Genomic DNA, 22,701 nt, shown 5'->3' with positions numbered 1-22,701 from the left:
GTTTCAGATCTAACACTGCACTGCCATTTGATTTATTGTGACTCATCTATTAGTCGACAGGATTCTGATAATCATCTGTCAGTCTCTCAACATCAACAAGCTCTCTAGCCACAGGACTACCATACGATACTGGAATTTCTGGTGATGACTTTATTATTCTAACCTCAAAGTCATTCAGATTGCCTTTGTTGGCCTATTATCACATATAATGAAGTGTACAAATGACACCGATCAAACAGCAAAACAGTAGATTTCATGGATGACAGAGAATACACCTAATAAACTGGCCATTCAGAGAGAGAGAGAGAGAGAGAGAGAGAGAGAGAGTGTGTGTGTGTAATCAATTCAGTTATTTTTTCCTTTCATGCAAATTTCTATCGCATGCAATAATATTTAGCTAAAATGTATTTCATATTCTCAGGAAAGGAATGCCTGTGATAATGATATCTCATCCCATTAATTTGATGGCCTATCCTACAATTTGGAAATACTGACAAAAATTAAATAAAGAAAGAAACTGATCACAGACTTTTGGTAATAACTGTGAGTCCAATTATTATTATTATTATTTTTAAATTTATGAGTCTTTATTAAGCAAACAAACTGATATCAAACTCTGTTTACTTCAATGATCATTTACTCAACAGTGGGAAAGCATAAACTTAGTTATGGCAGTGGCATGTTTAGGAGTAAAACTATGCCACTAAATGTTGTTATTTATAATTATAAGTTTCAATCAAAGTTTCAATCAGAATTTTATAGTTTCAATCAGAACTTTATAGTTTCTAGTAATGAGACAATATTACATGCCAAAGTCAATAAAAGTAACTCAGTTAATTTCAAGTATATTTATATACTGTACTGTTACATACCAGAATCAAAGTTTTGGAAATTCCTTTTTAAATGCTCTTGTTGCAAAATGTGATGAGAATATTCTTCTTGCTGTCTTAGTAGGGCCACCTGCTCTTGCTGAAGCTTTTTATGCTGCTGTCTCAGTATCTCCTAATAACAGACAAAAAAATAATAACAATCACATAAATGTTTAAAGTTGATATTTTAAAATGCTTTTCTAAACCTGGAGAATGTTTTTAAGAAAATTTCATTTTCTTCTATATGCAGAGAACTGAGAAGGACTTCTGACCTGATGTCAAATCCTCACCTTCTTGCGATGCATCTCATTAGTAGATATTCATGAATACAGAAGAAATAAGCTCAGCAACCAAATTGTAGTAGACTCAATCAAAAACAAAATGAACAATGTGATCAAATGTCACGCTAGTTAAGATATCAACTGGATAAATAAAGTATCCAAAACTCTAATCAGGGAACCCGAGCAGTGAAAAGTCAGTTACTGAACAAACTCAAAATCAGCAGAACTGTAGATACAGTTATAGAAGGTATAGACGTTGCATTACTCCTAAATAATACTGACCATTCACTGTGGTGCCCTCAAGAACAAATTTGCAATGGATAATTCTCGCAGTGTCGGAAAAAATAAACCATTGTCTTGACATGTGGTTTTTGTAACCTGACTTTCCTCTGCTGGGGAGAAGGCATTCCACGGCATTCCATGCTCTGGTGTTTCATTTCTGGATCAAACCGAAATCACCAACTTTCACCATCAGTGACAATTCTTAATGACACATTATGATCTTGATCAACTGCAGAGATGAAATTTTCACAACCTGCAACCTAGTGCTCTCTCTCTCTCTGCTCATGTGTCAACATGTGTGACAACCTTGAAGAAATTGTCCTCTTGTACAAATCTCTAAGATTAATCTGGCCGTTTCCTTACTGGCACCAAGCTGCATACAGTGAGTAGCCTAGTGGTTATTCACCTGTCATGGGCAACAATTTCCCTAGCTTTCACTACATTTTCATTTGTCTGTGCAGAAACTGGCCATCCACAGCATGGTTCATCCTCCAGACTCCCCTCCCTTCTTTAAACATTGAAAACTAGTGAAACACCTGTACACAGCTCAGACAGTCAATGGCATAAACTTTTTTTTAGGTCTTGATATGCTTCTGTAGTGTTTTTTCCTAATTTACAGTAAAATTTTATCACAGCTCTTTTCTCCATGATGCAACTTTTGACACACTCCTATTTCAACAGCTGTCACATGAAAATTGCTGCATCACCAGACTTATAAGTTGCACTTGCGATTACAACACACTCTAGCAATCAAAACTATACACATGTTTGTTACTTTTATTCAAAGGGCTTTCCTGTAAAAAATCAATCTCATTACTTAACAGGTGCACTGTGTATTCTTAAAGAGTAGGCAATTTCAAATATGCACGAACAAATGGACAAATTTCAAAATGGGAGAAATGGAAATAAGTCTAATTTCTGCATTTGGTCTCAGAGAAGGGTTTAGTAAAGAAGACATGAGGAATTTTTTGAGTCAGCTGCCTTCTCCAATGACTCAATTCCTCCATGTCTTAATTAGTACAGTGGTGTTCAAAACCTAAAGACGAACAATATTTCTGAATATCATAACTGCAAATTCAGACAAATCAGCCCGTGGCAATTATTTGTATAACTGATGCCTTCAAGTAGAAAGTGGGTACATATTCAAATTTTTGAATTGCACATAAAGGGATCACATAGTAGTCAACAGGATAAAAGGCTGTGCTAAGTGAACTGCATTTGAAGGAAGCTCTTTTGTGAAGGAATAAAGTTGCAAACTTGGATGTCTTGTAATGTATCAAATATATCATCTAGATGAAGGCTACAGAATTATTGATATTGCCAGAGTTTGGAATCTCACAGAGCATTGAATCCAGGTTCCTGGGCAGTGTGTCAAACCATTGCCTGGTGTGAAACCACAGCTTTGCTTATTAGAGGCCTGAAGTGGCTTGAAAAAGTTCCCTGTATGGTCTTTAGAGCAGGGTATGTGGATTATGCAAATAAATAAATTTAAAAAAAATACATAAAATTAATAAAACCTGATCTTCAGCTATACTCACAGTACTAATGTAAGTTCCAACCTTTTGGGGACGGGGATCACATAACATAAAAGTACCCATGAATTTCTATTCAAGACAAACACTAGTCATCACCAACACTATATTCCAGTGTTGAGATGTGCACAAATTCACGTGGAGAGAAGACAAAAAATAATTATATTGACTCGGGACACAAGAGTATACAGAGGATTTGAAATAAGATGTTATTCACTATGAGATGTGTAAACTCAAATATGCAAATATTGTTGGGCAAAAAAATGAAAGAGTTTGAAAATAAGAAACTCAGTGGCAAATGATGAAGCAAGCACTGATAGAGCCAAGGAGACATGTTATGAAGGTGTCTGCAAAGATAGAAAAATTCTGAACTTGATGGTGCCAAGTAGTTAAAGAGACAGTCCTGAAAAAGAACAAAGTGCACTAAAAGTTTCTAACAAGTAAGTTATCAGATAACATGAGAAAATACAGAGAAAGATGTAAGAGACCTAAGCTATATGTAAAAGTAGCTAAACAAAAGTCATGAGCATAATTCAACAAGATGATAGAAGATTAATATCACGAAGAAGCAAAATGCTTGGAAGGCAATTGAAAAAGCTTAGAAATGGAGGAAAGCACACTATACAAGGAATCAGAGATGATAAAGGTAACAAATCTGAAGATAAACTGGAGTATTAATGTTTATGGACACTCTTCTCCTTCATTTTCAACAATTAAGAAATGAGCTGCCAAGTTTAAATGTGGCCCTACCAGCCTTGAAGATGATCCATGTGAATGATATCCAAAAAGTGTAACAACACCAGAAATCACTGATCAAATGCATGATATGGTATTGAATGAGCGGTGAGCCAAATGCATGAAATTGCTGAGACTATAGGCATTTCAAAAGAATGTGTAGGATATATTTTGCATGAAGAATTGCAAATGAAAAAGCTTTGCACGAGATGGGTGCCGTGCTTGGTCACAGCAGATCAAAAACACACTTGCATGAAAATCTGAATAGTGTTTGGAGCATTTTAACAAGAATAAAACCGATTTTGCTTGTCGATTTATTACTATAACTGGTAATTAGTTTACGGAATTAACAACGCATATAAAGTATATTAATTAAAGGTAACTTTAATGAATAACTTCTATATTTCGGCAATGTCACATTGCCATCTTCAGGAACATAAAGATATGGTATGTGCACGCAGGCACTAACACAAAGCATCTATATCCATCTATAAAAACATAAATAAAACAATACGGAAATTACAGAGAAATTTCCATGCTGATTGCTCCAAGGAAGATTTATGATAGCAAACTTTAGAAAAGTCTAAAAAACACTGTGGAAGGGAAAACTTGGTTCAGATCAAAGAAGAAGTTATCAGAATTCAGCCTTTTATTTTAATGTACAACTGAGAAATCATGAAAAAGGTATACAACAAGGTGCAAAAGGGAAGCTGTTCAAAATGTTACAAATATATACAATAAACAAGTAATTATCATGTAGTACTATCATAGTATACTGCCCACTCCTTGATGGAACAAAGTTGACTGTCAGTATAGCAAACAGCACTATAACAAACTACTGAAAAGTATTGATCAAAATCCTAAATACGTAGGCTGTTCAATAAGTTATAAGACTATATTTATACAGAAAACAGATTACCTTTAATCATCATTTACATGGTCTTTTTTGAAGTAGCTACCGTGAGATGCGATGCATTTGTCCCAACGTTGCGTCCACTTCTTAAACACATGTGAAAGTCCTTTTTTTGAGAGTTCTTTCAAAACTACCTCTGCAGCTTTTACACATGCTTTGTTGCTTTTGAAATGGCAGCCTCTTAGTGGTTTCTTGAGCTAAGGAAACAGCCAGAAATTGCACGGTGCAAGATCAGGACTGTATGGAGGGTGTGGTAGGATATCTATGTTGTTCTTCTGCAAAACGTCCACTACACAACCAGCAATATGTGGCCTTGCATTATCGTGGTGCAATAAGAAGCCATTCTTCAGCAATGGACGTTCCTTTTGATGTGCTGTACCATCGTCCATACAACATCCGCATAGTATGAGCCGTTTACAGTATTCCCAGGTTCTAGCATGTTGGTAAACAATGCCTTCGTAGTCAAAAAACATTATGGTCATAACTTTACCAGCCGATTTTACAGTTTTTGGTGGTAGGCAAAGATGGATGCTTCCATTCACTGCTTTGTTGTTTCATTGTAGGATCATAGTGATACAACCAAGCTTCATCTGCTGTAATGATGCGTTTTAAGAAGTTGTCGATTTTTGTTCCAGTCTTTCTTTCCATTCTGTGCACACATCCACTCAATGCTGCATTTGCTCTGGTGTCAAGAGTTTGGGAATCCATCAGGCACAAACACGTTTCAGTCGCAAATGTTCAGCCGTGATTGAGTGAACACTTCCCACAGAAATATTCAGGACAACATGCAGCTGGCGTACTGTAATTCTGCGATCCTCCTTGATGATAATCGCCGCTGTGTTGATCATTGTCTTTGTGATGGATGTTGAAGGTCTTCCCTCACGTTCAAGATCTTCCACATTTTGCCTTCCTTCCTTAAGTTTATGCCAGCGAAAAACACTTGCCCTCGACATTGCTTCATCGTGGAAAGCTTCGCGTATCATGTTAAAAGTGTCCGATGCCAATTTTTGCAAGCACACACAAAATTTAATCGCATAACGCTGTTCCAAGGACGCTTCCATTTCGAGACTGGTCGTGGCTCATAGGTGCGCCGAAACAAGCTTGCATTTAGTCACGTGACACTCTGGCACAGCCCGTATACGCCATCTATCAACCTCTTTTGTTAATACAGACAGCAACATTTCTTTATTCCACAGAAATTAATATTGTGATGAGTGGTTTCACGACAGTAAAATTAGTAAAACAGCCCTCGTAGAAAATGCTATGCTAAAAGAAATGAAATTCACTATAGCAACTATCTGTAAGAAATTATCACTGTGGTTCCCCAGGAGTTCATTAGTTACAGTGGGCATAAACTGCTTTAAGAATTTGATGATAACAGGCGTTAAAGTATCCAGACCATGCTCTGGATACTTGCCACAGAATAAGGTGGAAGAAAGCCACAGTAATACACCGCAGCAAGTTCAAATATGAAAGACTATTCATGGAATCAGCCTCAGCCCTTAGGAACATGCCAAACCTCAACAAATTTGGATGCATGAGACTGCCCCAAATTTGGAAAACATACATCAGAAGAACTTCAGCCCAAAGGCCAAGAACACCTAATATAGCCTGCCAGGGAGCGCCATCAGGACTTCAGGAAAATGGTAGCTTCCTTGCTTCGTTTTTCTCATTTGCTGTTATGTAGTACTCGCGTGCACATGTCTTTATCTTAAGTTCCCATGAAGATGGCAACGTGATGTTGCCGAAATATCAGAAAGCATATATTAAAGTTGATTTGATTTATATTTCTAGTGTAGGCTGTCAATTCCTTAAGTATTAATTATCATGTTTAACCAGCGTATAAGACTTTCTGCAAGAACAGGTGTTAAAGTTAAAAAAAAGTTCAAAATCTACTACATTTGAATGCCACATTTGTCTAACTGATTTTCTATTTCACACTTTATATGAAAAGTATCATAATTCATTATTTCAAATAAAAAATAATAATACTTCCATCAGAAGACACTAGTCTCTTTAGGGTAGTAATGGATAGATGAACTACAAATGAAACATTGTTCAATTACAGTTTACCTAAAAATTGCATAACTGATATTTGATTTTCAGATTTCCTACTAGTCACAAACTGTAGGAAATCTGAAATAGAGAAAGCCTATATATTATAATACAAGGTTTCCATAAATGAATGGTAGTAATTGTCAGTGTTACATAAATCTCAGTCTCCAATCCACAACCTAGATCTTGCAATATGCGCTGACATTTGTGGAGTAAATCTAGCTCTAAGCATTTCTAATTTTGATGTGTACATGTGAAGTTGCATTTCACACGTATACCTCATCCTTTTCATAACTATATTAAAGCAGTGGAAAAGCATAATTTTCCACCATAAAACACACACATCAAATAGAAAAAAGATAACAAAGATTGAGGTATAGTAAGAAAGCAGTAAATAAATAATTTTATTATTATTATTATTATTATTATTATTATTACATAACACCTCCAGGGAGTCCAAAGACTCATCGAAGGAGGGGTACCTGCTCTACAACTCTCCGTCTCCACCAACCGCAACTACCTTCATTGTCAACACCAACGTCATCTACCGCCGACTACCACTAGTATTTTCACAGACAAACATCCATGTTCTTGGCAGGATTCGAACCCGCAGCCTTTGGCTGGAGAGCAGATATGCTAACCACTTGGCGAATGAGGCCAGCTGTGAACAGTGAAATTAGTTAAAAAATTTTTAAAAACTAATAATATTTAAAACATTGGTCAAATCAATTTTAAACATGAATCTGAGGAAATAGGTGACAGCAAAACAGCTGATCAAAGACTGGGACTGATAACCAACATAAGAGATTTAAGGAACATTAGTAGAACTTTATTGATAGCACTAATGTCAAAACCATATTATAAAGAAACACATTAGAAAAGAGCCAAGTATTATTAATATTTAAGCCTGTGAGTTAGACCTGAGAGATAACAGGATAAGGGGAAAAAGGTTAGTTAAACAGGTACATGAAACAAAAAGTCAGAAAAAAAAAAGACTATAGAAAAGATCAAGATATAGATTACTTAAGAACTGCCCTAAAAGATAGAAAAGTGAAAACAGATTCAATTATGAGACAACATATACTAAAATTGAAAAATTAAAAATTAAAAAAAAAACTGATAAAAAATTAATAACGCAATCTTAATTATATTACACAGGAAATGATAGTGATGACAAAGGAAAACTAAAATAAAAAACTCATTTTATATTTGAAGTTTTAGTTCAGATTATAAATTAGAAGTCATAACATGCTTATTTTAACAGAAATTGCAATTTTACAAGCTGTAACAAAGAAGTAATATATTACCTTATTATCAACCTGTGGAGGAAAAGGTGGTTGGTGTAACTGAAAACTTAAAGGCTTTAGTCCTGTACTATCATTTGTTAAATTTTCTGTTGAACAGTTAGTGTGTTCATTAGAAACAGCAAAAGATTCGGCTTCATGAGTATTATAATTGCATGGAGGGTTAGTAGCAGTAGGCATGCGTGAAGCAGGAACTTGATACCAATCAGATGCCTACAAGTAAAGTGCCATATTACAAGAGATTTTATGTACCAACAAAACAGAGTAAGCACAATAATTCCAATATAGTAATATTTTCTATAGTTAAAAAGAAGCATCTTTACTTATACTAAAAGAGAAAAAAATTGATTAGGCAACATATTTTTTTTTTGCTTTACAGTAATTTTTTTTAGAAAAATTCTAAACTTGAATTATGATTCAATTAGAGATTTTCACAAATATTTCAAGAGTAGGAAAGAATTTTAAAAATTATAATTTTTTGTTCGTTAAAATGTATACTGCTATTAAAAAAAAAAAGAAAGAAAAAAGAATTCAATAGGATTCACAGTTCAAAAATAGTTAATTTAGAACATAAATCTCATATTCTTTTTCTTGGAACGTGCATGAAGTTTAAACTTGTCTCGTCTATTGCTTTCTTTCTTTCCCCCAAATTTTTATAAGCTGAACTTCATAAAACTTTATATGAATGTCATATCACAAGGGGTCATCTAAATGTTTTTTTTTTTAAGATTAATAATATAATGGTGCAATATGTCTGCTTCTTGGTTTCTAAACCATTAGCTGGGAACTGATTATCTAATTACAAAAGTGTGATAATCTGATGGCAAGATATATGTGAATTATGGAGAGTAAGATAAGACTTTTCCAATGAGGGATGTACAGCTGTTCTTAGGACATCTGCATCATGTGAGGTTTTACACATTATCCTGAACCAAATAATGTTATTGGACAGTTGATATCATCCAAATCAAGCACCTAAAATGTGCTTGTACATTTTAGGTGTACAAACAAGTGCCTAACCATATTTTTTGAAAACCATATTTTGGCTGTGTTCACTCATTGTATCTTCTTCAAACGTTGAGCATATCTTGTTTGCTTGTGTAACATTGCTATGCCTAAAGTAGACATGTATAAATACCTATAACTGGAGTAGCCATTATATTTTCTTCACTTTTCCCTATTTTACTGAACTGCACTTAAAACTTGTTAAGTATCAAATGATTCATCATTAACCAATATTTAAGTATTTACAGATAATTTTTGCCAAAATATTAACCACGGAAAAACTTTTTTGCTCTCTCAATATTCAAGATAATTTACAACAATTAATTTAAACATCTAGTGTTTCAGCTAATCATCACTAAAGTTATGCTCCAGTGGTCAGCTCTAACATTAAGTATCTATTAATCTTCTGAGAAACAAAACATAAAAATGAAACAACTTTGAAGCCTTAAAAGAAAGGATTTATATCATAACTTTAATGTTACATGGTGATCAGTATTCATTTTGGTAACACCATGTTAAGAGTAATAACTTTAATTTCCCAATGTTATGATGACCTTCATATTAAGGTCATCAGGTGGAGCACGAGCACATGCAAGCAGTGTTTTAAGTATGTCCACGACTATCCATATAAACTTCAACTGGTTAAGTATTTGCAGATCACATAAAGAGAAAAAAAATTTACTATGCACATGAAGGACAGTCTGAGAACTGCAATCTGGAACTGGGTCATGTTCTCTGATGACGCAACATTTCAGACACATGGTTAAGATTATTTAAATTTTTTGGTATTCTTTAGTAAAAAAAGCTATTTCAATTCTATGTAATTACCTTGCATGTTTGGTGCACAGATCTAAATGAACTTGGAATTCAAGCTCATTACATAATAAATACATTACATGAAACTAATGTAATACCTTGAGATTATTATGCCTTACATACTTGTACAGTAAAGGAATCAACTCATTGGAATTCATTAGAATTCTATAATAAGCATTCATCTTTCATATTCCCTTTAACATGAAAAGATCAATGGTCTATCAGGAGCAAGTAACTTTGCTACAATATACCTAAGTGATGCCATGTTAATGGAAGTTAATAGTCAATGTTATCTATATAGTGTGTATTATCTGGCTGATTTGTACCATATGAGACACTACTACACATTGCACTGTCCAATTAATTTCAACAATCCAGTCTGATTTCTCATCTACCTCAAGTAAAAAAAGCAATTTTTTAAAAATTTCTTGCATTAAAAAAAAAAAAAAAAAAAAAAAAAAAAAAAAAAAAAAAAAAAAACCTGAGACAAATAACTCAAAAGGCAGGAGTTGGTTCCAATTTAGAAGCTACTACTTGACTTCCATCAATTTTTTAAACAGATGTGTAGAACAGCTTAGGCATTGATAATTTTTTGCAGTTTAATTTACAATACAAAGAAAATAAATAACATTTATTTAATTACAGTAATCCCTCGATTAGTGCGCCTACATACATCTTAAAAATAAATAAGTTTTAAAAGAGGTATACCGTGAGTAGACATATCGATACAAAATTAATAACGGAAAAACTCATGTACAAAGATTATTTAATAGTATAATTTTCGCCTGTGTGTCACAGGCATCTTCAGTACATATTAAGCTCAAATTAAACAATAACTGACAATTCCAAAAAGCGCCACCTAAGTAGCTGGTGTAAGATAACTAAAAAGGTCAATAAATATCCTAAAAAAAAAAAAAATCAATACAATAAAAAGTTAGGAAAGATTAGCTGATTTGTAAAGTACTATCTCACATAAAGGGGACAGATGTGAGCTGTCGGATCTGTTTAAGTTAGGAGAATGAAGCAGAGTTTCACATGTTTCTTTATAACGGCGTTCCATGAGAACCGACTTTTGTGAAGAACTCTTGTCTTTCTCCAATGAACTCTATGTCTAGTGAAGATGGCATGTTCTGCAAGTCCAGACTTTTCAGGTTTAAAGTATTCAATATAAGATTGGTGTTCTTCTAGTCAAATAGAGGCAGATCTTCCCGTTTGTCCGAAATAAGATAATCCACAAGAGCACGAAATCTGGTAGACACCTGGATGATTAAGATGTGGAAGCTTGTCCTTAGGAGAAGTGAGAAAGGTGGAGATTTTTCTAAACTGTCGAAAGGCAACAAAAATATTCAGTGGTTTTAAAACTTTTGCTATACTTTCACTGATGCCTTGTACATAAGGGATAGAAATGCACGTTATTTCTTCTGTTTGAAGAGGAAGACATATTAAAACTACTCAAAGTTCTTTTAATGAAGCAAATCTTATAACCATTAGATAGAAAGGAAGAAGTTATATATTGTAGTTCTTTCTGTAAAAGATCATCTGAAGAACAAAAGGAGTGGGCCCGAAGAACCAGTGTTTTAATAGTTCCTGCCTTTTGACTGGGATGGTAATGAGATTCCGCATGGATATAATGGCCTGTATGAGTCTTCTTTCTATAAACTGAGAATTGTAGGTTACCATCTGGTTGGTGAAGAATTAGAAGATCTAAAAAGCCTAACTGCTTATTTGATTCTACTTCTAGGGTAAACTTGATCCTAGGATGAAGTGCATTTAACTTAGTGAGAAATTGTTGAAGTTCATCCGAAAAGCCATTCCATACAGCAAAAATGTCGTCGACATATCTGAACCAATGAGTAGGTCTGGGAGAAATGTTGCCAAAGATACGTTGTTCAAAATGTTCCATAAAGAAATTGGAGATAGCAGAAGAAAGAGGTTTGCCCATTGCTGTTCCTTCAATTTGTTGATACAACTTATTTTTAAAGGAAAACCAGAATGTATTACAAAATCAAATATGTTTACAATGTGTAAAGGAAATTCCTGTTGCAGTAATTCAATGCTTTCAGAAAGAGGCACATTTGTAAATAAAGAAACAACATCTAAACTGATCATGATATCAGAAACATCCAAATGAAGATCTGAAATTTCATTTTTGAAATCCAAAGTAATTTTTTATATAAGTACCAGTTCTTCTAGTTTTTTATATGTCTTCCTCTTCAAACACAGAAGAAATAACGCACATTCCTATCCCTTATGTACAAGGCATCAGTGAACGTATAGCAAAAGTTTTAAAACCACTGAATATTTTTGTTGCCTTTCGACAGTTTAGAAAAATCTCCACCTTTCTCACTTCTCCTAAGGACAAGCGTCCACATCTTAATCATCCAGGTGTCTACCAGATTTCGTGCTCTTGTGGATTATCTTATTTCGGACAAACGGGAAGATCTGCCTCTATTCAGCTAGAAGAACACCAATCTTATATTGAATACTTTAAACCTGAAAAGTCTGGACTTGCAGAACATGCCATCTTCACTAGACATAGAGTTCATTGGAGAAAGACAAGGGTTCTTCACAAAAGTCGGTTCCTCATGGAACGCCTTTGTAAAGAAACATGTGAAACTCTGCTTCATTCTCCTAACTTAAACAGATCCGACGGCTGACGCCTGTCCCCTTTATGGGAGATAGTACTTTACGAATCAGCTAATCTTTCCTAACTTTTTATTGTATTGATTTTTTTTTTTTAGAGGAAATTTATTGACCTTTTTTTAGTTATTTTACACCAGCCACTTAGGTGGCGCTTTTTGGAATTGTCAGTTATTGTTTAATTTAAGCTTAATATGTACTGAAGATGCCTGTGACACAGGTGAAAATTATACTATTAAATAATCTTTGTACGTGAGTTTTTTCCGTTATTAATTTTGTATTAAAAATAAATGTTACAGATTTTAAAAAATCACTCACCAGAATGTAATTTAGTTACTGATTTAAAACATTTTACAAAGTTATTTTTAATGGCATACTACACTACTTCCATGTACGCTATGTTCCAAATTTTTACCAATAAAATTTGTCGTCTGCTAATTACATAGCATTTTCCTGATCAGATCTCGTACCTTCTTTGCAATTATTTTCCCAACCTTTCATCATGAGTAAAAGAATTAGTGAGCAAAAAAGTGAAAGTGTCAAAATGATTCGAAAAGTAATCTCATTAGAAGAAAAACTTGAAATAATAAAGAAAGTAAACAAGGCGAGTCCAGAGCAAAGATAAGACAAGAACACAAAAATGGGTGAATCAACTATAAGAACAATTTTAAGCAAAGCTGCTGAATACAAAGTATTATAATGATTGAATTAAAGAGACTTCTTTGTATACGGATCGAAGATCGTAACCAAAAACTGATCCTGCTAAGAACTGACCTTATTAAATCAAACGCATTAAGTCTCTTTGCAACCTTGAAAGAAAGGGGCTATGAATGATGGAAAAGAAGAATTCCACGTTAGTACTGGGTAATTTGAGAAATAGCCTACATCATGTTCTAATCACAGGCAAAGCTGCAAGTGCCGATAAGGAGGTGGCCACAAATTATCCAGAGATTTGAAGAAAATTGTATAAAACGGGGGCTATTGTGACCAACAAATATTTAATGTCGATGAAACTGGCCTTTTTTTTTTTTTGTAAGTCAATGCCTTCCAAGACTTTTCTAGCTAAATCAGAGAAATCTCAGCCTGGTTATAAAGTCCAAAGTCGAATGAAATTATTGCTAGCACTATGCGATCCATTTGGAAGCACATTCTTCCACATTGTGCAAATGATTTTAGAGATTTTTCAAATGAATCTAAGTTAATTAAATTTCATTCTTAGAAACTGAGTGATTCTAAGCTGCTAAATTTAGATGCACACAGCAGGAAGATCCTGAAGAATATGAAGAAAATTTAATCACTGACAAGCCCAAAGAGATTTCACAGAAACAAATTTTAAATATTTTTCGTGCAACCGAAACTTTTAAGTAGCAATGCTTAGAGACTGGCCCTTGTGAAGAGAGGAGCAAGAAAATTTGCAGAAGAGGCAGTTGTATGAAAAAAAGAAACAGAATGCCAGCCAGAATAATAGATTTATATTTTGAATATGTTTTATTGTCTTTCAGCTTCATAGTTTTCCTTTAACTAGGCCCTGAGACACACCCAAATTCTTTTATAAAAAAATCAAAGGTAAAAAAAGAAATTTGAGGAACGAATTATACTTTTTTCCATAGGCTATTATACTCGATTAGTGCATTTTCGATTAATGCGCCTGTTTTAAAGAACGCATTAGGTGCACTAATCGAGGGATTGCTGTATTTAACTAACATTTCACTGGTTATAATAGTGGAAATAGTTTTAAAATTGTAATGTATAACACAAAAAAAAACTAAAGGACAATTTTAAACAGTTCTCACTATTAACTAATTGTTACTGTTTTTGCACATTATGACAAACTGAACTCTGAAGATGCTGGGTATAAACCAGTGAAATATTAGCAGCTAAATCACTAAATAAATCTTATTTTTATGTGTGTGTTGTAAATTAAATGGCAAAAAAAAAAAAAAAAAAAAAAATCAAAGCTGAATAATTTATTAATGGTTGAGAATGTAAAACAACAGCCTCTGCAGCTCAGTCAGTTTTTACATTGCTCTCTGGTTGGAAAGACCTTAGATGGAATCTCATCTAGAATGTGAGAAACTTTATCAGGGTTTTCAACTGAAGGTGAGTTAGCTGGTCTCATGTGGAAGTGACAGGGTCTTTTCATTCTACAAAACATACAAACAAGTCAAAAGAGCACATGCAAATGACAACCAAAATATACTGTTCAGACAAGATTAAACAACCTATCAGAGCATTAATCAGATTTCAGAGAAACCAAGTTTTCAGATTTGAGAGAAATCCAAGTAACTTGGATTTCAGATTTGACAGGCCATTGAGCCTAACACACAAGTGAGAATGAGAATAATAAGAATATAAATTAAACAAATAATGTCAGCAAAGTGGCAGTCAGACTGACATGTTTTAGAATATTTCTAGATTATTTTTTAGAATAACCAATTACTTACCCTCTAAAATGCAAGTATACTATCATAACAGAATCTACAAGACCACTATTTATTAAAAATAATGTCAGAAAAGCAACCACTTCTAAATTGTAGGCAACCTCAGTGCCCCCCCCCAAAAAAAAATCCAGGTATCTGATTATTCCAGTCTTCCAATCTGCTTAATCTCAAAGTAGCTGGATGTCACGTAATCATACTAGGCTAAGTTTACTGTTTCAAATATCCAGAAATTATCTGATTTTAACAAAAATTTAGATGAAAGACAAATTTTAGAAATGATTCCATAACACCATGTTTCATTAAAATCCATCCATTTAGCTATGTTGTTACATGCATGTAAAGGTAATTTGTGCAGTGAGGCAAGAATTCATCTAGTAAAAACAAATAAATCTAGAAGTGCTTCTGTCTTAATCAAGATATTTTTCTACAGAATTAAGTTGTATAAGTATAAATATGTCTAGTACACATGTTCCCTTAAAACAATTGAATACAATTATGTTCTGCTTACCTCATGTTTTTTAATAGCCTCTTCTCTTTCTTTCAATTCTTCTTCTTTCTTAATTCTAAGATAATGATCTTCATTTAATTTAGATTCCTTTTCAGTCATCCATTTTTCATTCTGAAGATCTGATATACTCTTATTTTCTTCATTCTGAGCAAATGGAATTTCTGCATCCACAAATAATTCCTTTTCATCTATAATACATGAAGGAAATTAAATGACTTTATAATGAGAATGACAAATTTATTGTTAAGATATAACTAGTTTCGTTGAAATACAACTTCTTCAGGTATCATGGGCAAAGAATAAAATAAAAAAATAACAGACACATGAAAAAATACATTAAGAGATCTAGTATAAAACAAGTACATTTAAAAAAGAATGCGTACTAGAGTTATATATAATATATATATTATATATAAACATATTTATTTTAATATCTCAGATACACTATCATCACTAATTTTTCTCTTCATCATCAGAGCTGTTACATAACATAATACTATAATATCAATGTGCTTATATACCACAGGAGGAAAAAATAAATACTATAAAAGGTGGCAAATTGTTTTGGAGATTATTCAGAATCCATGAAACCAACATGGTGGGATTAAAACTAAGTTCACGGTTTGCATACTACCACAGACATGGATGTTCAAGACTGTCTTTGGGTGAGAAATGACATTTTTCATCCCCCAGAGTAAGACATACTTGAACAAGTTCCATGTTTGGTCTCTAGATCAGGGTTTCCACATTAGAAAAAATAAATAAAAATAAAATTAATTACAATAGAATAAAATCTTATATAAATAAATATTAATATAAACATAAATTGGGCAAATTTATTTTCTTGTTCTACAAAAGGGATGTTAATAGATTTTCCTGGCTATCCATAAGTCAGCCAAGTCACATAACATTTATGATGAGGTTGCCAGTTTGATATGCAGTTTAAATGTAGTGTGGAGCTTATATTTATTTGGCATCCTGGCTAGTTTTGTACCCCAGACATAGGGGAGAAATGAGGGATATATTTCTTTTCAATTTTGACTGTTCCTACTAATAACTGATTGTTAGTATTTTTGTACTGTGACAAATTATAGTGTTAAGAAGATGCTGTTAAAAATCCAGCAAAATAAATATTTTATTTTGTTTTGTTTGTGTGAATTATAGAGCAAAATCCCACACGAATAACTTCCAACATCTAAGCTTGCCTACACTTTTAAAGAAAAAGTTATAGTATTCACTGCTCAAAAAAGTAACCATCAAATACAAAGATAATAACTGCTCAAAACAATTAGGGAATATTTTAGTTTCTGTTGGATAATTATAAATTTCTGCAAATAATTATAAAACTACTGGGTACTTTATACATGAATAAATATTTCTTACTTATGGATAGGGTGTAATTGATAAGATATTGTTTAAATAATCAATATTTATTACAAATTGTGTCACATTTGTAAATTATTTTTATAACTTTATAATTTACAAGAAAACCAAAATATCTCCTAATTGTTTTGAGCAGTATAGATGCTAAGGGATAATTACCTGAGACAGCATGTAATGAAATATACTAGGGGTTCAAGAGTGCTTGGTCTAGTAATTGCATCTGCGAATTTGTCTATAACGAATATGACCACGTTGCCACCAACTGGCAAGAGTGATTATATGGTCTTGACCTGGGAGGATGGCAAAAAGTGTAAAATTTTCAGTTAAGATAGAGTATATGTGGAATTACCAGGCTGGTAAGTATGACAAGCTTAGGAGACTGCTTGGATTGGTGCCATGGCACATAAAACTGCAAGGACTGATGTTGATAGTGCATGGGAAGTGGAAAAGGAGTGTTTGAGGGAGGTAATGGCTGACTGTATACCTAGAGTCAGGAGAGTAAATCAAGTGTGAGTTAAATAAATGAATAACACCATCAAGCTGGAGCTGCAAAAAAAAAAAAGAAACAATTGTGGAAGGAATTTAAGGAGAAAGGTGACCCGCAGGCACATGAACAGTACAAGGCATAGGCCAGTGCCTTGTACTGTGTGGTAAGAAAGGCAAAAGCAGATTATGAAAGGAAGTTCTTTCAATATGCTGCAAGTAAAAGAAAAAATATAACACAGCAGAATGATTTTAAGGAATGCTGATGGTAGGAAGGTAACTGAATCAGTCAAAATAGTAGAATTACCAAGTGAACGTTATGCTGCAAGTAAAAGAAAAAATATAACACAGCAGAATGATTTTAAGGAATACCGATGGTAGGAAGGTAACTGAATCAGTCAAAATAGTAGAATTACCAAGTGAACGTTATGCAACGGTATATTATCCAGGCGGTGATATTGCAGGAATGAGGGAACTGAGATGAATGAAATATTACAAAACTTTAATGTGAATACACCCTGTGGGATTGGGTGGTATACCAGCTCGAGTCTTAAGTGAAGCGAAAAAGGAATTGTCAGTGACCATATTGTTTAATCTAAGTCTCAGCTCTGGGTTAGTCCCAAGGGGGTGGAAAATAGTTCCATTGGATAAAAGAGGCTCCAAGACTGCTGTAGCAAATTACCAACCAATCAGCATATCAGGAGTCACTGTTAAAGTATTGGTCTAGAGCAAAATACAGGAATGGATAGATGGAAATGGGATACTATATGGGGGGAAGCATGGTTTTGTTAAGGGTATATCATGCTTCGGAAACTTGCTCATGTTTTATAATATGGTGACAGCTGAATTGGATAAGGATAATGGGTTTACAGTGATACTGCTGGATTTTGCAAAGGGTCTTGACAGGATACCACATAAAATTCTAATCAATAAACTGCAGCCCATGGGGATGGATAGGAGGGTGGTTGATGGAGAGATATTAGAGAGTAGTTTATTCAGGAGTAGAGTCCAAAAGAAGGCTTGTGACTAGTGGTGTGCTACAGGGTTCTGTTCTTGGACTACTGCTATTTAATTTGTTCATTAATGATATAGGAAAGGATCTGAGAGGAACTGTTCAGTTATTTACCGATGATGCAAAGTTGGGTAGAGCAGTAGTTAATACACATGATGTCAAAATTTTGCAGGATGATTTGAATAGAGTGGCAGACTGGCTAAGGAGAATGGATGTCAGTTTAATATGGCAAAGTATAAATAAGGTTATGCATTTTGGGGTGAAAAGATTATCAGCAGTATACCACATTGGTGAAACCGTACTTTAGGAAATGGACAGAGCTAGACTTGGGAATGTTAGTGGATAGGGAGTTAAAGTTTAGGGGGACATATAGCAAAAGTGGCTAAAGCAGTTCATCAGATTACTTGATTACTGAAGAATACTTTGACGAGCAGAGACAAGCAGGTTATTGTTCCTCTTTATCGAGCCTTGATAAGACTCTCATCTTGACTACTGTGCACAGATCTAAGTGCCAGGGTTTCTTGGTGATGGGGAAGAGGTAAAGGGGATCCAGAGGAAAGTGGTAGCAGGTCTATGGAATGAACCTTACGAGAACAGATTAAAGTTTTGTGGATTACAGAAACTGGCTGATAGGCGGAAAAGGGGTGATATGATTGAGACATTCAAATTACTGAGGGGTTTTTACAAGATTAATTCAGAGGAAAATTTTCAGAACAGGTGTGGTGGCAGGAGAACTAGGGGCCATCCATGGAAACTGAGCAAGAGTGTAGTTAGTAAGGGTGTTAGAACTAAGTTTTTTTACTTATAGAGTGGTGAATGAGTGGAATAGGTTGCCAGTCTATTGTGGGTGCAATGACTGTGAATGAGTTCAAAGCAAAGTATGATATTTACTGTGCAAATGCTGAATAGATCTTGATATGATTTAGGGCCTCCCTCGATGAATCTAAGGACTCCTTGGAGTTGCCCGTAATAATAACCCTCTTGAATGGAAGGCAATTATATCAGCAAATTTCGAAATGGAAACTGGAAATTCGACTTATTTGTACCTTATGGTTCCACTGAAGGCTCAGTAGAAAAGAGGAGAGAAATAAGAATTCGCTATAAAGGGCATCAGACAAATGAAAAGCTGATTCTTGTTAGAGACCTAAACAACAGAAACAGAAAAGGTTAAGAATTACAAAACTGCCAAAACATTTTAAGAAAATTTGGAGAAAAAGGCAGGACTATTAATATTAGTAAGTATATATATATATATATATATATATATTGGATTTCTGTTCAGATCAGATGACTATTCATTACTAGGCCCAAGTTCTAACATAAAGATGTACATGAATTCTCAAAGAATCAACACAAAAGTATACAGACTGATTTCAGGTTGCATGCATCTACAGAGAACTAGAAATAGAGAGTGATAAGGATTTGGCTTCAAGCAGGATAAAAACAAGTATTATCATACTAAAAAGAAAACATGTACAAAAGTCTTTTTTTTTAAAGCTAAGCAAGTTTCTGGATGTGAACTGTAGATAACAATATATATACTATCTACCAATAATTGTCCACACACTCCTGTTTTCTGATGTTATAGAACATTCCAGGTTTATTAATAGCATAAAAGCTGGTATACAGATAGTAGGAAGCAGTTGAATACAGGTGGTATGGCAACATGATGTGAACTCAGTGACTTCAAGAGAGAGAGATCATCGTGGGCTGTCACATTGGTGGCAAGTCCATACGTGCCACTGTCACTCAACTGGAGAATACAAAATCAATGGTTCTTGATGTGATCAACAAATGGAGACATTCTGGCATCACTAATGCAGGAGAACACTCAGGTTGGCTGGCTGCCAAAAATGAGTGACAGGGACAGGAGGGTATTAAAATGGGTGGCATCTGGCAATCTGTGATGAGTTTCAGACCACCAGTAACACCATGGTGAGCACTAACACTGTACAAAAAGCACTCCATTTACTGTGTTTCTGGAACCTGTTGATATTTTTTCAATTGGAGGTTGTAGCGCTTAGGCAAAATTGTGTGGGAACAGACAGTTTTAAAGAAAAGAGATAAGAGAAGGAGAAGAAGTGATTCAATAAGTTTGAATGAATGGATCTCAACCAGTAGATGTTCATGTGTTTACGGGTTTGGGGGAAAATGGAGGAATGGTGGCATTCAGTTTGTTAGAATGGTGCCTATGAAAATATCAGTGGAAAAGGCATAAGGCAGAAACAGCATGTCTATTAGAAAGTTCATGAGAGATGGATTGCCAAATGTCCAGAAGAAGGCGATCAACCAGATAGCCTTCTTCTGGACAGCATTAAGCATTTTAGAGAGGTTTAGGGTGCAAGACCACATATACATGAAAGCAATATTCTAAGGTTGACGGATTTGGGATTTAGAATGTTAGTAGTTATATGAGAAGTAATTTCTTGAGTAAACGACATCATCTAGTATTTTGGAAGAGGCTATGGATGTTATGTGTTTATGCCAAAAGGCAAAAGTGTCAGTCAGTCAAAGATATCTTATCGTGCATGGAAATCTTGGGCTTATCAAAGGTAAGGAAAGGAGAAATGAGGGGAAAGAGAAGTGAAATAAGAAAAGAAATAATTTAGTATGAAATTATCTTTCTACACATTCATCAATTCTAACTGCCAAATTATAACAAAAGTATAAAACTCTATCACTCTGTACATTAGGATTTTAAACTTCTGCCCACCTCTGAAATCTTATTGTATGCTTTTCAACATCTACAAGAATTAAACAGATATACAATGATCTCTCAATTATCCAATTTTCTTTGGGAAACTGATATGTAGTCAGTTGATTGAGGATAACTGACTAGCATAGACAGGAGAAAGCTAACCACACAATCAGATATGCTAGCCACTCAGCCTGGTTGGCTGAGTGGTTAGCATATCTGATCTCCAGCCTAAAGGATGCAGGTTTCAATCCCACCATGGACATGGATGTTTATGATTGCCTGTGGAAATACTAGTGGTGGGTGGTGGTGGTAGATGGCATTGGTGTAGATGGTTAGTTGTAGTTGGTGGATTGAGTGGTGGAGACAGAGTTGTAGAGTAGGTGCCCTCCCTCGATGAGTCTTTGGACATTGAGTGGAGGTGTCACATATTAATAGCTGTTTGAGTCATGATTGAGGCATATTATAGCCATATCCACTATTGCAAAAGAGGTGTCCAGATATTTTTGATCAGATATAAGGGTTGTTTGAAAAAATCACCTTTATTTCTCAACATTGTCTTTATCGAGGTCTACATGTTTGGTCCAGCGAGTTTTCAATTTTTTCATTCCATCTAAAAAGTAGGATTTGTCAAATTGTGCAAAATAGTCATTGACAGTCTTGATGACATCCTCAACTGAAGAAAATTTTTTCCCACCAAGTCAAATTTTTAAGTTTGGGAACAAGAAGAAGTCACACAGGACCAAGTCCGGAGAATACGGTGGATGTGAAACCAATTCGAACCTCAATTTGTGCAATTTTGCCATTGCGATGGCTGATGCATTGTCTTGAAGAAAGAGCACTTTTTTTGTGCCAATCTTGGCTGTTTTTTCTTCAGTTCCTCTTTTAAATGGTCCAACAATGACGCATAATAGACTATTATTGTCTTACTCTTTTCCAAATAGTTTATCATGATAATTCCTTGGGAATCCCAAAAAACAGTGTCCATCACCTTCCCAGCTGACAAAACGATCCCTTTTTTCGGTGCTCTTTCATCAGGCATTGTCCACTGTTTTGACTGCTGCTTGGACTCAGTGTGTAGTGGTGGATCCAAGTTTCATCTACAATCACAAATCGAAGCAAAAAATCCTGTGAATTGCAATTAAACATAGCCAAACACGTTGAAATGTCTTTTCGCATAGTTTTTTGATCGACAGTCAACAATCGTGGCACCCTTCGCACGTACACAGCTTTTTCGTGCAGGCTATTATACGAGGGTTGTTCGATAAGTCCGTGCAAAAATAAAGAAAACAATTTTTTTGGGACAAACATTTTTTATTTTTCAACAGTCTACTTTGAGGTCTATACACTTAGTCCAACGATGCTCAAGTTTTTTGATCCCGTCCATATAGTATGATTTGTCCAACTCTTCAAAATAGGCAGTTGTTTCGGCAATCACCTCATCGTTTGATGAAAATCTCTTTCCTACTAGCCATTTTTTCATGTTTGGAAACAGATAGTAGTCCGAGGGAGCCAAATTTAGAGAGTTGGGGGAGGGATGCAAAAGGACTTCGTAGCGTAAATCGAACAATTTTGCAGTCACAATTGCAGAAGAGTGAGCGGGTGCATTGTCGTAGCAAAAAAGAATCTTCTTTTTCGTCAAGTGTGGTTGTTTTTCCTTTATTTCATTATTTAAATGATCTAGCAAAGACGCATAATACACTCTGGTAATTGTTTTGCCCTTTTCCAAGAAGTCTATGAAGATTAT

The 22,701-nt window shown here is 34.5% G+C and overlaps 1 protein-coding gene across 5 annotated transcripts in view; it reads right to left on the bottom strand.

The window, feature by feature from the left end:
- Positions 1–22,701, bottom strand: part of LOC150106665 (uncharacterized) — a 272,404-nt gene that overhangs the window by 38,065 nt on the left and 211,638 nt on the right. For 4 of the 5 annotated variants that reach the window (XM_090393265.1, XM_090393267.1, XM_090393264.1 and 1 more), the window contains 3 exons: positions 15,382–15,569; positions 7,975–8,184; positions 873–1,002 (listed from right to left, as the gene is read on the bottom strand). In XM_090393265.1, coding sequence (XP_090249391.1) covers positions 873–1,002; positions 7,975–8,184; positions 15,382–15,569 — 528 coding nt within the window. The remainder of the gene's footprint in view (positions 1–872; positions 1,003–7,974; positions 8,185–15,381; positions 15,570–22,701) is intronic. The other variant, XM_090393269.1, reaches the window with a different exon arrangement.

Source organism: Typopeltis vanoorti, chromosome 5, assembly GCF_054136105.1.
Source record: "Typopeltis vanoorti isolate ZY-2024b chromosome 5, IOZ_Tvanoo_1.0, whole genome shotgun sequence".
In the NCBI taxonomy this organism is placed as follows: Eukaryota; Metazoa; Arthropoda; class Arachnida; order Uropygi; family Thelyphonidae; genus Typopeltis; species Typopeltis vanoorti.
This window is presented reverse-complemented; position numbering and strand designations above follow the sequence as displayed.